The 17,029-nt window shown below is 48.4% G+C and overlaps 1 protein-coding gene across 1 annotated transcript in view; it reads left to right on the top strand.

Moving 5' to 3' along the window:
* Positions 1-5,491: 5,491 nt before the first annotated feature.
* LOC111156475 (kinase suppressor of ras 2) overlaps positions 5,492-17,029 on the top strand; it is a 390,957-nt gene continuing 379,419 nt past the window's right edge. The window contains exon 1 of the mRNA XM_022517399.1: positions 5,492-5,713. Coding sequence (XP_022373107.1) covers positions 5,534-5,713 — 180 coding nt within the window. The 5' untranslated portion in view covers positions 5,492-5,533. The remainder of the gene's footprint in view (positions 5,714-17,029) is intronic.

Raw genomic sequence — 17,029 nt, 5'->3', positions numbered from 1 at the left:
TCCTATGCTCCAGCAAGGTGAGCTGGGAAGGGACAGGAGAGGACACACCTGCTCTCATCTCCATTGCAGATTCCTGAGCCACCTGTGGAGCAGAGCTGAGGGGGTGGGGAAGAGGTATTAAACTGCATATGAGAGTACAGTTTTGATCGGACTGGACTGGACTTTTAATATGAGCCTCTTCTTACAGCTGAAACTCAGAGCTATGGGGTCTGATGTGATATTTCCAAGCTCAGCTCCTTTCATAGCCCAGTAAGAAGAATTTATTTCCACTATTGATAAAGGCGCTGTGAGGGGTGCCTGGGTGGCTCAGTGGATTAAACCTCTGCCTTAGGCTCAGGTCATGATCCCAGGATCCTGGGATTGAGCCCCGCATCGGGCTCTCTGCTCAACGGGGAGCCTGCTTCCCCTGCCTCCTCTGCCTGCCTCTCTGCCTGCTTGTGATCTCTGTCTGTCAAATAAGTAAATAAAATCTTAAAAAAAAAAAAAAAGGATAAAGGCGCTGTGAGACATGTAGCATCCAGAGTGCCAAGCACTTTCCAAAATGAAGTCCCAGCAACCATAGCACAATGTGCAGCCGTCAGCTCCTGTTCTCCAACCTTGATATCCATGAGATTTCTGTTGCTCTGGGGTGCAAACTGCCTTACGCTATCCCAGGGGCAACCAAATGCCAACAGGGGCCAGGCAGGAGATACAATGAATGAAGGGGGCTAGGTGGGGTCCATGGTGAACTCGAGAGCCTGTGTCCCATCTGAGAGGGACAGCTATCTCTCAGATCTACCAGTTGTTGCCCAATGAGGCCACATCATCCTGTTTTCCCAGATCCATTTTTGGAAGTGTCTCCTGATGTCAACATTATTGGTAAGAATATAGGGTTCTTTGTTGCAAAGGACACAGTGTACTCCAGGTGGATCAAGTACAAGTGCTTTAACGGGGGTATTATGCACTGAATTGGGTCCCCTCCAAATTCACATGCTCGAGCCCTAACCCCCTCAATGGACCTTTACAATGTTTGGGAGGTAATGAGGGTTAGGTGAAGCCAAAGGGTGAGGCCCTAATTCAAAAGAGCGATGGCCTTATAAGAAGAGGAACCATGTGAGCTGTGTGGACTTGCTGTGTGGACACAGCAAGAAGACGCCCTCTGACATCCAGGAAGAGGGCTCTTATCAGAACCTGAACATGCCGGCACCACTATCTCCAGCCTCCAGAACTGGGAGACAAATAAATTTCTGTTGTGGAAGACACCCATCAATGGTATTTTGTTATGTTAGCCAAGGCAGTCTAAGAGAGCTGGTGGAATCTCCAGGAAGACGAGAGTGCTAGGCTCAGACTGTCCAGCTGGGAGTGATGCCCAAACCGCTCCATCAGACGGCCCCTATGAATGCCATGCCATGCCTCTCAGCACAGATCCCATGCTTACACAGGGGCAGGACAGCCCGACACCATGCACTGGATGCCATGCTCACTATCAGATTGGCTCCTCTTTGTCGCTCGCTTCCAAGTATTAATCTCATGTGACGTGTGTAATGGTAGAGTCCAGATCATATGAAACTTGGTTGCAAGGAAGGTTCTCGAAGAGTGCTTTGGTTTCTCTTATGGAGAGATGGGACTCATAACGTGGGCATTTTCAAACATAGGGAAGGTCTTCAAGGGGGCTGGATGGATCTGGAGTGTAACAATTGTCCACGCTTGCAATTAATTGGAAAGACATGCTGGTGGTGATTGGATGGAGAAAGTGGAGGCAAACGGAATGCCTTTGTGTGCTACGTACAGCCCTGCCTGTTGATGACTTCTGAACTATGGGCTACCTCCATTTTTAAAACTTCTGCTTCCTCTGAGAACAACTAGAAAAGCCAAGTCAAATCATCATCATCATCATCACCTACTTAAAGGCATTCAGAGAGCTGCCGAAGCAACCAGAACTAGAGGGGCCAAGATTCTGGAACGTTGAGGTGGGCTGACAAACTGCAGCCACTTTTTCCCTGGGGCATTTGCAAATTTGGGCACTTGAAATCTAGACTTTTCCCAGGCAAGGATGCTGCTGCTGGGGGCCAGAAAAACTGGCAGAATTCTGGTGGTGACTTAGGGCTGGAGAGACAAAATTAGGGACTATCCTAGAGAGATGGGAGGGGTAGAAAAGTGGTTTTCCCCTTAAGATATTTGGCAAATTCTGCAACAGTGCAGGCCAAGAGGCTAGAAGCCAAACAGAAAGCCCCTGAAGAAAAGCAGTGGATCCAGCATTCTTCCCATGCTACATCTACCAGGATTAGAGCACAGGACCAGAGGAAGGACCTCAGTGAAGACCTGAAGTTCTCATTTGGAATCTCTGAAAGGCAAAGCCTTAGAGGTGGGAGCCAGAGTTATATAGGAGTCTTATAAAAACGGCAGCCCTGCCTCCACCCAGCTCAGCCCCTGACTGGATTAACATGCTCAGTCCCCATGCCATCTGGTTGCAGAGAAAGGGTGAGCCCTCTCTAGGGCTCCTGGAGATCACCCAGAGACTTGGTATGTATTTTTCATACACAGATGTTGTATGGCATGCAACAAAAATTACAAGGTCTACCAAGAGACAGGACCAAATCCCTGAAAACAAATAGAAAACGGGCTATAGAAACAGTGTGCAGGTGACCAAAGCCCTGAAATAAAATCAGGGCTTTAAAATAACCATGATTAATATGTTCAAAAGACACAAAGCAAAAGAAGGAGAAAAGAGTTGAAAAGTGAATTTTATCAGAGAATTGGAATCCATGAACTTCCTAGTTCAAAAGACTGAGGACATAGAGAACTCACTTGAGTTTCTCATCGACAGAGGGCTTTTGAAAATGCTGATTCAGGGACACCTGGGTGGCTCTGTGGGTTAAAGCCTCGGCTCGGGTCATGATCTCAGGGTCCTGGGATCGATCCCCGCATGGGGCTCTCTGCTCAGGGGGAGCCTGCTTCCTCCTCTCTCTCTCTGCCTGCCTCTCTGCCTACTTGTGATCTCTGTCTGTCAAATAAATAAGTAAAGTCTTAAAAAAGAAAAGAAAATAAAATGCTGATTCAGCTCTGTATGAGCTGTAAAACCTCATGGCCCACAGTCTTAAAAAAAAAAAAAAAAAAGCTTGCCATCACTGGTTGTCGTTCTCTTTACTTTTCAAGTGGCTTCCTTTAAGGGACACATATTTTACCATGTATTCTGAGTCACTCTGCTCCATAAACCCAGTTGCCTGGCATGGAGCTCTGTTCACCAGGAGAAAGAGGAGCCTTTTGCTAATTATCCTGAACACATCCTTTGAGCAGTGGGTGTTGGGATTGCCAATAGTTAAGATGATCAGGAAGACGAAGCCTCTCTGGGATGACATTTGAGTCGACACTGAGTGACAAGGAACCAACCAGGAGAGAATTTGAGGGAAATGTGGTCTGGGCAGAGAGGATATAGAAAGCAAAGAACTCTGAGGCAAGAATATGTTTGGTGATTTGGTCAGGGGTGGGCAGACTTTTCTGGAAAGGGCCATATAATGCATATTTTAGGCTTTACAAGTCATATAGTGCCTGTTGCAACTGCTCACTTTTGCTGTGACAACACAGCAGTAAACAGACATAGAAAAATGGGTGGCAGTGGTCCAATAAAACTTTGTGTATGGACACTGAAATTAAAATTTCTTATAATTCCCACACATCACAAAATCTTTTGATTTTTTTTCCCCAACAATTTAAAAATATAAAAACCATTCTTAGCTCTGGGGCCACAGTTTGCTGGCGTAAGGTCCTTTAGGTAGGTGGGGATCAGATAGTGCAGGACACCTAGGGCATAACAGTCAGATTAAGGCAAAGCCCCTTTCCCCCTCCAAATGGAAAAGCCACCCCTCTGGGTAACTGCAGGCCGGGGTACCAATTCCGGGGGGTGGGCAGCGTTCTAAGGCTCATGGAAGATGATCAGGTTTGTTTTACTTTGCCCCAGTAACAAGAAAGGACAAAGGAACACACACACACACACACACACACACACACACACACACACGCACCCTGGGAAGCAGCAGCCTACAGCTCATGGAAGATTATCAGATTTGTTTCATTTTTCTCCAGTAACAAGAAAGGACAAACGGACAGAAAGACAGAGAGACAGACAGACGCACACACGAAGGGCTCACGGAAGATGATCAGGTTTCTTTCATTTTACACGCACACACACACGCACACACATACACACACCCCCGAGCCAGAAAGCCAGAGAGGACGTGCCCAGGTTCACGCTGACGTTTAACCAGCACGCACTAAGGGTTTGAAAGTTGGGTGCACACCTGCTCCCAGCCGGAGCGCACCTGCTGAGCAGCACTCCGGCCTCATCTCGCGAGAGCGTGCCGTAGTAGTAGCCCCCCCCCCCCCCCCCCCACCGCCGCCCCCGCGCCCAGCCCCCGCGCCGGGGCACACTCCCCGCCTGCTCCCCCGCCGCGCGCGCCTCCCCCGCGCCCCCGCCCGCCGGCTCGCACGCACGCCCGGTAGTAATTGCGCTCCGCCACGCGAGCTCCGCATCCCCGCGAATCCCGCCCCCATCCGCTCCCCTTCTCCCCTCCTTCCCTCTCCCCTCCCCTCCCCTCGCCCCTCCCCTCCCCTCGCCCCGGCCCGCGCCGGCGGCCGGCCCCTCCGCGGGCAGGTGCGCGAGCTTGCGCGCGCCGCGGCCGCCTCCTCCGGCGGGTCCCTGGCGCGCCGGGCCGGGGCGGCTGCGCGCACGGCGCCGCTCCACCAACCCGCTCCCCGCAGGTCCCTCGCTCGCTCTCCATCCCTCGCCGGCGCTCGCTCCCCCCCGCCCTTTGATTGACAGGCAAGATGTCGGTGTGGAGCGAGGCAGGAGCGAATGCAGCAGCCGTCACCCCCGGAGCCCGGCGGCGGCAGCAGCAGCAGCAGCAGCAACAGCAGCAGCAGCAGCAGCAGCGCGAGGAGGAGACAGCAGCCAGCCGCAGTCGCCGCCGCAGCCGCGGGAGCAATGCAGACAGCATCTTGAGGACGCGCTAAAGCACTCCAAACGGTGGACAATGCCCTGTCACTGCAATTGGGAGGGGGGCAAAGCAGATTTTTTTTGACATAAAAGCCAGCCAGCCAAAAATATATACATTTGTCCTTCACGGAGCCGGTGTGTAAAGAGTGAGCGCTGTTTTCCTTCGCCTCCTCCTCTCCTCTCCTCTCCCTCCCCCTCCTTCTCCTCTTTTTCCTCCTCCTCCTCCCCCTCCTCCTCCTCCCTAAGTGTACAGACAGCATCACATCACCTGGTTTGCTTCGGAGAAACAGCATCTCTCCTTTTCAGGGACCAGAGACTCAAAAAGAGGAGACATTCGAATGGAGTCTGCTTGATACCCCAAAATAAAATAATAAATTTTGGCTCTTGTCCCCTCCTCCCACCCCACCCCCTCAACCCTGTGTGAGATGTTGGGTTTCTTCTTCATGAGACATTGTTGAGAAGTCGCAGTGGTTGGAGAGCGTAGGGGGTAGACTACCTCTACGCCCCCCCTTTTTTCTCTCTGGGAGGAGGAGGAGGGGAAGGGGGCTTGCCGAGCAAGCGATGGATGAGGAAAACATGACGAAAAGCGAGGAGCAGCAGCCTCTGAGTTTGCAAAAAGCCTTACAGCAGTGCGAGTTGGTCCAAAACATGATAGACCTGAGCATCTCCAACCTGGAAGGGCTTAGGACCAAATGTGCCACCTCCAACGACCTCACACAAAAAGAGATCCGGACCCTGGAGGTAGGTGTTGCCTGTGGGGGGGGGGGGGAAGCAATCTTTCCTTCCCTCTCCTTGCTTCCCACCACCCCCCTTTCCTTTGATTCTGTTTGTTGGGGGGCGGGAGGGTGTGGGAGGGTATCAAGGTGGACACGATTTGGTTTTCTGTGATTTATCTTCTTTGCAAAGCCTGCCCTGGGTGTCCCTTTACTGTACCGCTGTCGTCTACGCTTGGCTGGGTGGTGGTAGTAGTAGTAGTAATTGTGATTCCTTATGTATTATTATTCTTGCGGCTGTTATTATCATTCGCTTCCCCTCTGAGGAGTGAGTTCTCTCTTTTTTCCGCTTGTGGGTTTGTTTATATACCACGGGGGCTTGTGTGCTGGGTAAGGCATTAAGGCGCTGCAGAGAACCCACGTGACCTTGCGCATTCTGCAGGTGGTCAAAGGTGGTTTTTGCTCGCAGAATGGGGCTGCCTATAAATATAGACCTCTTCCGAGCTCAGCCTTCTTCCCTGGCCCGCTTTTGCCCCTTGGATTTTGTTTTTGTTCTTTTGTTTTTGTTTTAGTTCAGTGGTATCCATGTCAGGGGGTAAAGAGGGGAAAAAAAAAATCCCCATTGAGTTTCCAATCAAACCGTTTGATGCAGGGAACTGTTGCAGGCCTGAAACGTGTAAAAAGATAAGAGAAAATGTGCCTGGGTCGCACACGCAAGCGGTGTGGGAAAATACTCTTGAATCCGTGGTGGGACCGCGGGGAAAGGGGTCGGAGGAGGAGTCATCTCTGGCGAGTTGTAACATTGTCTCCAACAGAACTTGAGGGCGAGTTTGAAGCAGTTTTGGGGGATGGGGTTGGATGCAAAGTTACTCAGAAAGAAGATGGCAGAAATTATTTCTTCCCAAGGCAGTTTGGTCAAAGGAGGAATGTTTCAGGAGCTTTAGAAAATGTCTGGTGTGCACGTAATCCCTGGGCATCCACGTTTTTGGAAACATCTGAAGGGTTCCACTCACTTCTCCCTCAAAACAGCTGTACACATGGCTTGATTAAATTTGGGAACTCCCATTAGCTGGCATTTGCTGAGGGTAGTGGCTGTGCAGGCTGGGAGCATAGGAAAGGGGTTCTCCCTCTGGAGAAGTGGGCATGTGTGGTGCTGGGAGGTTCCCTCTGTTTCCACTCCAGGAGTTTCCAAGGCCCGAACTCTTCCGTCCCTGCTGAATCTTTGAGCCCTGTGCCCCCGTTCCTGCCTGGATAAGTTCCACTCTCTGATTCACTTTAAAGTTGTTTCCCCCCACCCCCCTTCCATGATTTTAACTTTGGCTGTTTGGAAGGTCATCAATTGGAAAGGAGAGAGAGAGAGAGAGAGAGAGAGAGAGAGAGAGAGTGTGTGTGTGTGTGTGTGTGTGTGATATGCTGTTTGGTCCCCTAGAATACATGTCTGTGTGCACCTGTCATGTGGGAAAATGATCCTAAGAAATGAAATAAAATACGTGTCAAGAGGGATCAGAGGAGTGGGGACTCTGTTGGGAGACCAGGTACTTGCTTTCTTGGAGTTTTGGGAGAATAGTCTAGGCTAGGACTTTGTGGCTGGAAGAAAAAGTGTGGGATGCCCTGGCCCAGCCTTCTGTCTCTGTGTGAGCAGTGAACTCACAGAACGGCAGGCAGTAAATAAATAAGTAACCCAAAAGGGCCACCTGAGTCCTCTTCTGGTCCTTTGGGTCAGGAGTCCCAAGTGCTCATTTATGTATCCCTGTGTAAGTTCCCCTGGTTTAGTTTTCAACTCTTCTCAACATGGCCCATCCTCTGATAGCTTCTGGAACGATGGCAATGGTCACAGTGGACCCTGGCCTCTGTGGCTTCTTTCCTGCACCGTGGTTTTCTTTGAAAACCGGGGTATGGAGTTGCAAGAGGTTGCAATTACTTGGAGCGCATCTGATTGTCAGTTTCCTGGTCCCAGGATGCCAAAGAGCATACCCACAACCGCTTCACACATACTGTGCAGGGAAGGGTCTCCAGCAGTCATGCCAGCTCTATGCTTCTCGGGCCCCTGGGGCAAGGGGGGGGGGCCACTGAGGAAGCGCTGGTGACTCCGGGTCCAGCCAAATCCTGCCAAACCTCGCCTAGGTTTTGGACCAAGGTTCTTTATCAACCAAATGTTTCTGTATATCAAAATGTATATCACATTTTATATATCAAAACTGCCCAAGGGAACTTATTAAAAATGTGCCTTCTCAGCCTCTAACCCCAGAGGTTCTAATTCAGGTGGTACTGGGGGTCGGGGGCGGGGGCGGGGGGGAGAGGGAAGGCCCAGGAATCTGCATTTAAGAAACAGTCCAAGTGTTTCGATGCATGTTTTCACGTTGACACTCTGAGGAATACCCACCGATTAGGACATATTTCTGCAGTTTGATGGTGAGAACTCCCTGCTCACAAACATTGAAGTAAGCAGTACATGGAACGTCCCGGAAAACCGTGATAATAAGCAAAATTTGGTAGCATGCCTATGATCCCATGATAACAAAAATATACAGCGTGGACTGAGCCTTCCAGAAGCGTCCTGCATGATTAGGGAGACAAGGCTCACAGTATAGGTGTGAAATAATGATCAAGTCCAAACAGCAAATGATACGGGAGGGCAGCATGTGGGTCTGTGAAGAATATTTTCAAACTGCATGAAATGGAAAATTCAACCACGTGTTCAAGGGAACAGTGGCTTCTTTTCCTTGTGTAGCATCAAGTCTGGAGGGATGTGGCTGCTTGAGTTGGCTCAAGTAAGATAGTAACGCCAGGGCTGTCGTCTCTTTGAGCTGTCAGTGGCCTTTTTCTAATGGTTGCAAGTTTCAGCCATCACACCCAGGTTCAAGACAGGGATGGGGGGACCAGGTGAGGAGTGTGCAGATATAAAGGGTTCATGTCTTTTTTTTTGCTTCCCCAGAATACCTCTTGCTACCTAACCCACAGATGATGTTTTATTTTGTTTTTTTTTTTTTTAAAGATTTTAGTTATTTATTTGACAGAGAATGAGAGAGATCACAAGTAGGCAGAGAGGAGGGGGAAGCAGGCTCCTCACTGAGCAGAGAGCCCGATGCGGGGCTCAATCCCAGGACCCTGAGATCATGACCTGAGCCGAAGGCAGAGGCTTAACCCACTGAGCCACCCAGGCGCCCCTCAGATGATGTTTAAGTATGTCTTATTGGCCAAAACTTGGTCGGATAGGTAGTCCCAGCTGCAATGCTGGGAGGTGGGGAAGCGGGAACAGCATCGTGAGTGGTTTAGATGGGTTGTGGTCCATTGCCTCGGTTGACCTGTTGTCACTCCATACACAGTCAAGGTTCTGCTTGCAAGAAAGCAAGAAGGGATATTGGGTGGACAGCCAACAGGACTGGCCGTGGCATGTTATCAGGATGTATTCTGGCAGAGAAGAAAGGCCGTGAGCTTTGGAGTTAGACCAATATAGTTTTAAATTGTAGCTTTTCTGCTTAACTTTATCTTGGGCTAGTGATTTAAATTTTCTGACCCATGGTTTAATTTTTGGCAAAATGGCAAAAAAAGAATAATATTACCTACTTCAGTGGTTATGAGGACTGAAAGGACATTTTCAAGGGTCTAGTGCTATCTCTAGCACAGCCCGCATGGGTTGAATAAATGATAGTTATGATGATGATATGATTAGCATTATGTGGTGTGGGCTAGATGACATGGAAGGGAACAGCTCAGATCAGAGGGAGAGAAGGAAGAGTTTGAGTAGCATTTCCAAAGTATGTTCTGTGTGCAACCTTAGTTCTGTGGTCTGGTAGCATTTTCCATTCTTCTAGCACATACTAGTGATCGAGGCACTGTGCTAGATGCCGGTGGTCAACCAGCACTCTGAACACAAGATGAATTCCTTGGGTGCTAACACCCCAGAAAGATTGCGTTAAACAAAGGGAAACAGACTTCTCAGAGTCTTTACTATACTAACTATGGGCATGGTGACTCCAAGAGAGGGTTGGGTCCTTTTTCCAAGGATATCCCTTGGGTCTGATGTTCCATAGAATACACCCAGGGAAACATTTGGCAGAGCAGTTAGGGTAGCTTTCTTGGTTGGGGAGCTGGGAACCCTGAACGGAGAGAAGGATGGGGGAAGGCTTAGATCACAGTAGGTTGGGAGAGCCTGCGCAGCAAGACAACAAGCTGAAGGCGTTTCATGCCAGTTCATGCCTTCGTGGGGCTGCAGGGAGACCAGTTGGTCCAGAATGGAGAGTCCCTGATAGAGTGTCAAAGGAAATGAATTTAGATCACAAACTCTTGAGATCTGACTAAGGAAAGGGAGTCAGACTGACAAAGTTTCACTCCTTTGAGGAAGGAGGTAGAAATCTTCAAAAGTTTCGGAGTGAATACAATAAAAATTTGTTTAAAGGTTAGTCCAATGGCAGCCTGCAAACAGGGGCTGACGACCTTTTTTGTCAAGGGACAGAGAGTAAATAGTTTAGGCTTTGTGGATGATGCACACCCACTGCCCATCACAGCCACTCAGCCTTGCTATTGTCCCGTGCACTAGCCATGGATGAACTATATCCACAAATGAACGTTTCCCTGTGCAGTGTCATGTATGGACCCTGAAATCCCAACTTGAAATAATTTTCACATGTCCTAGAAACATTATTTTCTACTTTTTTTTTTTTTTTTTTACATTTAAAAATGTAAAAACTATTCTGAGATTTGGGGACTTACAAGAACAGGTGGTGGGTCAGATTTGGCCCATGGGTGATAGGTAGCTTGCTGATCTCTGATCTGTAGGGTGGACGGCCTAGTTCTGCTCATCTTGCCTGGGTCACTCACGTGGTTGCCATCATTGGGTGGCTCAGCTGTGCTGGATGGTCCAAGACGGCCTTACTCAAACGGCCAGTGGTTGGCCGGGGTGCCTTGGTTTCCCTCCCCATGGTCTTTCCAGCAGGACAAGCAGATTTCTTCCCTGGTGGAAGCAGCAGTGTTCCAAGACAATACACCCTGTTGTGCAGCCCCTCTCAGGCCTCTGCTTCCGTGACCTTGGCCGGTGTCCCATTTGCCAAAGCAGATTAAGTGGGTAAGTCCAGAGTCAGTGTAGAAATTACTATCTAAGGGTATATATTCTAGGAGGTGTGGTTCAGAGGGGCCAGTGAACAATCTAATGTAACAAGGGAGCATTGCTATGGGAAAACCTCCCCCCCCCAAACCCAAAATAAAACCAAAATAGCATGGGAAAGAGGGAGGGTCATGGCATCATCTGCAAAGGGCCCCCTCAAGGAGGTTTTACTGACTGGAGGAAGCAAGCCGAGACCTATCTGGGAAATGCACCAGGAAGAGGGAACAGCGGATGCAAATTTCTCGGGTGGGAACGTGCTTGGAATGTTAATAGAACAGCCAGGAGACCACTGTGGTTGGAGTGGAGTGGGTGGGCAGGGAAGGGGTGAGGGCACCGTGGGAGACAGAAGCAGGGCCCTGATCATAAAGGGCTTTGATAAGATACTTGGATTTTGTTCTAAGCACGAACAGGGCAAACAGGGAGGTGACTGATTTATTTATTTCTTTTTTAAAGATTTTATTTATTTATTTGACAGAGAGAGAGAGAGATTACAATGCGGGCTCGATCCCAGGACCCTGGGATCATGACCAGAGCCGAAGGCAGAGGCTTAACCGACTGAGCCACCCAGGCGCCCCTGAGTTATGTTTTTAAAAGATCTTTCAGACTGCTGCAGGGAAAATAGACTGTAGGGGGTAAGAATGGGAGCAGGGAGATAATTTGGGAGGTTAGTGTGGAAACCAAAGCCAGGAGTGACTGTGCTTTGGACGGTTATGCTGGTTGGGGGATGGGGCAGGTGGCTGGATCCAGAAGGTCAGGTGCACGGAGGTGCCGGTGAATCAGATATGGGGAAAATAAAGGATGGAAGATTATGCCTCAGCATTTGGCTTAAGAACAGAGTGAATGGTGGTGCCTCGATTTGAAATGTGGAGAGTAGAGGTGGAATAGGTTGGGCTTGACAGTGAAGTCCTATCTGGACATGTTCCATGTGTCAGGTAGACAACTAGGTATTTGAACCTATAGCTCTGTGGAAGGCTGGAGCTACACAATGCACTTAATATGTCAGGAACTTCTTCTCATATTATTAAATATTTTTAGTGGCTGTGGGATAATACATGGATGTAGCATGATTTAACAAATCCTACTGTCAGATGTGTATGTTATAACTTCCCATTATTATAAATTATACCGTAGTAGACATCCTTGCATTTTCTATCAGTCCTTCAGTTCCAGGGGAATTGCTGAATTCAAGGATATGCAAAGTCTCAGGGCTTATGATAGGTTTTGCCAAATTATTGTTCACCAGGCATGTGAAAAGGGCCTGTTTTCTCCTATCCTCAGTATGAGTTTATGCTTTTTTGAAAAAGATTTATCTGGGGCACCTGGGTGACTCAGTGGGTTAAGGCTCTGCCTTCCGCTCGGCTCATGGTCTCAGGGTCCTGGGATCGAGCCCCGCGTGGGGCTCTCTGCTGAGCGGGGAGCCTGCTTCCCCCTCTCTCTCTGCCTGTCTCTCTGCCTACTTGTGATCTCATTCTCTGTCAAATAAATAAAATCTTAAAAATTTATCCACTTATTTTTATTTACTAAACATTTTTTAATCTTCCTATTTGAGAGAGAGAGGGGAGAGGGAGAGAGAGAGAGCAAAGGGGCAGAGGGAGAGGGAGAGAGAATCTCTAGCAGACTCCCCACTGACTGTGGAACCTGATGCGGGGCTCAATCCCACAACCCAGGAGATCAGGACCTGAGCTGAAACCGGATGCTTAACTGACTGAGACACCTGGGTGCCCCTGGCTTTATGCTTTATTTTATTCTTTGGTTGCCTATTTTTTTAAAGATTTTATTTATTTACTTGACAAACAGAGATCACAAGTAGGCAGAGAGGCAGGCAGAAAGAGAGGAGGAAGGAGACTCCCCGCTGAGCGGAGAGCCCGACGTGGGGCTCGATCCCAGGACCCTGGGATCATGACCTGAGCCGAAGACAGAGGCTCCAACCTACTGAGCCACCCAGGCGCTCCTGCCTATGTTTTGATGACTGAGAGCTCAGGGTTAAAGAGGCAGTTGCCTCAGGTTAGAATCTCATCTTTCAGTTTCTAGTTGGGAAGGATCTGGGGACTTGTGGACACAAGAGGAAGACTTGGTTTTCCGCACTAAGTGGCCAGCCTGTGAAGACCTAGCCTCACCCTTTTGCCTTGTTCTCATAAAGATATGTCTGGGGGGTAGTCTCACAACTCTGAGTCAGTGGTGAAAGTTGTTTCTGAAGGGTTCACTCTTCCCTTTGGGTTTTTGGAGTGGATTCTGTTCCGGAGCACGTTATCCTTCTTCTAATGGGCAGAAAACTGGGGAGTCTTTCTCCTCCCCCAGACAGTCATTTTCTAGGCTCCCACCCACTGGGCTCCTACTGTTGGGACCTGGCTGTTCGTCCTCGCCCCCAGAGTGCCGCTGTGGAGCTGGGGAATGGGGAGGTGTTCAGGAGCTGAGGAAGACAAGGGACACATGGCAGCTGGGACGGAGGATGGAGAAGCCGCGGGATGGGGAGGAGAAAGTCAAAGCAGAGAATTATTGTCAGCAGGATTTCTGTGATCCTTGCAACATACCTCCAGTGGCCAGTGACTGCAACCGTGGTTCTTCCTGCTTTTCAAGTGAATTTACTGAGGTTTAGAGTCACTGGTTTGTTCCAAACTGGAGGCTAAGACAGCTGCAGATCCAGAAAGAGGTTTCCTGCTCTACTTTGGGCTTCCCAAAGGGGGCATGGCCTGGAAGGGAAGAAAGGAAGACGAGAGCAGATAGAAGGCAAAGGTGATCATGGTGAGGTGGTTGGAGGTGATGGCTCTTGGTTTAGCGAGAACCATCATGGTGGCATACTCTGTCACTCAGATAATTTCATTTCACGGGTAGGCTTTTTTTTTTTTTAAGGATTTTTATTTATTTATTTGACAGATAGAGATCACAAGTAGGCAGAGAGGCAGGCAGAGAGAGAGAGGGAGAAGCATCTCCCCGCCGAGCAGAGACCCCGATGCGGGGCTCGATCCCAGGACCCTGGGATCATGACCCGAGCCGAAGGCAGAGGCTTTAACCCACTGAGCCACCCAGGTTCCCCCACGGGTAGGCTTTTCTAGATGAAAGCTATTGGGGAGAAATGCAGAACCAATGGAGACCAAGCAGGGCATCCACAGACACAAGAAAGGATGACAGAAAGAGGGAAACAGACTCAAGGATGTCCAGCCAGTTGCCACCTTGGCTACTGAGCAATTGAAACCTGGTGGCTTCTGACTGAAATGTGCTGTTGGTATCAAATCCACACCAGGGTCTGAACTCTTAGTACGAAGAAGAGACTAGAAAATATCTCCTTAATCATGTTTTATATTGACAGCATGCGGCCATGATGTTATTTCAGACAGATTGGGTTAATGAAATCTGTTCAAATTAATTTTACCTGTATCTTATTACTCTTTCTTTCCCGAGGCTACTAGAAAATTTTAAATTACGGAGGTGGCTCGCTGTGTTTTTCAGCTGGACAGTTGCTGCTTTTGGCCATTAGGTGATTTCTCTGTTTTGCTGGAATAGAAATTCTGTTTTGGGAAAGACTGAGAATATGGGATGCCTGGGTGGCTCCGTGGGTTAAGCCTCTGCCTTCAGCTCGGGTCATGATCTCAGGGTCCTGGGATCGAGCCCCGCATGGGGCTCTCTGCTCAGCGGGGAGCCTGCTTCCCCCCCCCACCTGCCTGCCTCTCTGCCTACTTGTGATCTCTCTCTCTCTCTTTCAAATAAATAAATAAAATCTTAAAAAAAAAAAAAAGACTGAGAATATGGCACCCCCACCCCGGGGGTTACTAGGCAGTCGTTGATTAAAGCAGTGGTTGCGTTCCAAAGACGCGTGCCCTTGGTTTCCCAGGACCAGTGCAAAATTGAGATCAAGACTCAGAAATAATAACGTAATTGAGTCTCTAGAAATTTTCGTGGACGCTTAAAGCAGTATAACCTAGTGATTAGGTGAGCTTGGGATCTGCCAATAGGATTGCTTGGATTCCAGTCTGAGTTCAAGTTACTTAGCTAAGTAACCTTGGGCAAATGAGCTCTCCTTTCTCAGCTTCAGTTTCCTTGCTTATAAAATTAGGATCATGTTACATAAGATTGTTATGCCGATTACACGGAATTGTGGATTAAGGAGCTGAGCAGGGCGCTTGGCCCGTGGCAGATGCTTACAGCATTTCCCCCAGTAGGTTGGCATGGGGAGGTTAGGGCATCTCAGCCTTTGGGTGGGGGTGCCATGGCTGGGTGTATCATTCATTTATTCAGTGACTCTAACTGAGCTCCCAGTGCGTGAGAGCAAGGTGTGAGAAGAAGAAACCCAGAGAAGCCTTCGATGGGATAATGGCACACCTGTGGGGCTGCAGGTGACGTAAGTAACAAGATTCTGATACTAGGTCTGGGTCTTTGAATTCGCCCACAGATGACTCACTTCCCATCAGTGCCTGACAGGCTTTAGTCTTTAAACCATGTGCTCATCGCAACTCTAAGTTGGTTAACAGTTCTGGGGTTGGTTGGGCCTTGTACCTCCTGAACTTCTCTTAAGCTTATGTGATAGAAAGAACCATGGTATCCAATTGCTTGAAAATCTTATCTTTTAAAGGTAGGAGGACCCTTAAGAGGTTGGCTAGGGGTACCTCTTGGCTCGTGTCTAGCTTTGGCATGGTGCTTTGGGGCGAGCTCCACCTCATAAGGCAGCCTTTAAATTTTTTTTTTTATGGTGGTAAAATAGGTATCACATAATATTTACCATTGTAACCATTTTAAAGTGTGCAACTCAGGTGGCATGAAATACATTCACAATCTTGTACAACTATCATCACTATCTATCTGCAGAACCTATTCATGATCCCAGATAGAAATTCTGTACCCATGAAACAATAACTCTCCCCAGCTGCATGGTAACCCCCATTTCCTGTGTGCATGAATTTGACTATTGGAGGAAGGTTCATCCACGTTGTAGCTGGTGTCAGAGCTTCATTCCTTCTTTATGGTTGTCTAATATTCCATGGTACATAGAGACCACATTTTGTTTATCCAGTCATCTGTTTATAGACACTTAAGTCATTTCCACCTTTTGACTATGGCAAACAATGATGCTTATGAGCATTGATGTACAAGTATCTGAGTCCCTGCTTTGAATTCTTTTTGGGTCTATATCTAGGAACGGATTTCCTGGGTCATATGGTAATTCTATGTTGAATTTTTTTTAAAGACTTTATTTGACAGAGATCACAAGTAGGCAGAGAGGCAGGCAGAGAGGCACTGCATATGTTTAATTTTTTAAAAAAGATTTACTTATTTTAGGGGCACCTGGGTGGCTCAGTGGGTTAAGCCTCTGCCTTCGGCTCAGGTCATGATCTCAGGGTCCTGGGATCGAGTCCCTCATCAGGCTCTCTGCTCGGCAGGGAGCCTGGTTCCTTCTCTCTCTCTCTCTGCCTGCCTCTCTGCCTACTTGTGATCTCTCTCTGTCAAATAAAAAAATGTAATTTTTAAAAAAATTCATTTATTTTAGAGAGACAGCGTGTGTCCTCGGGTGCGAGTGTTTGGGGGGGAGGGCAGAGGGAGAGGGTAGCTTGGACTCAAGCAATGAGGCAAATAGGTATAGAAAAGAACTCATCCATCAAGTGGGACATTTAGGGACCTTGTTTTTACTGGGAGGCAGAGCAAAATTATTTTATTTTATTTTTAAAAAGATTTTATTTATTTATTTGTTTGTTTGTTTATTCAAGAGACACAGAGAATGAGAGAGAGAAAGGGTGGGGGGGGAGAGGCACCCAGGGAGAGGGAGAGAAAGAGAATCGCAAGCTTCCTCCATGCCCAGTGCAGGGCCCAATGTGGCACTTGATCTCATGACCATGAGATCATGACCTGAGCGGAAACCAAGAGTTGGACGCTCAACTAACTGAGCCACCTAGGCACCCCAAGAGGCAGAGCAAGTTTAGATGCCACATTTTTATTTTTACTTTTATCTGGCTTGGAGGAACAGTCCTTTGTGATAAACCCTAAAGGCAGTATTATTCTTTTCATATGTTGCTAGATTTAATCTATTAATAGTTTGCTGAGGAATCTTGAGTCTGTGTTCATGAAGGATATTGCCTGTGGTTTCCTTTCTTGCGCCATCTTTGTTCAGTTTCAGTATCAGGGTATTGATGGCCTCATAAAATGAGTTGGGAAGCACCCCCTCCTCCCCTTCATTTTCTGGAAGGCATTGGAAGCACAACTGATGTTATTTCATCATGTGTTGAATGGTGGTAGAATTCAGCAGTAAAACTA

The sequence above is a fragment of the Enhydra lutris genome, unplaced genomic scaffold (assembly GCF_002288905.1).
Source record: "Enhydra lutris kenyoni isolate GAN:26980312 unplaced genomic scaffold, ASM228890v2 scaffoldscaffold46, whole genome shotgun sequence".
In the NCBI taxonomy this organism is placed as follows: Eukaryota; Metazoa; Chordata; class Mammalia; order Carnivora; family Mustelidae; genus Enhydra; species Enhydra lutris.
This window is presented reverse-complemented; position numbering and strand designations above follow the sequence as displayed.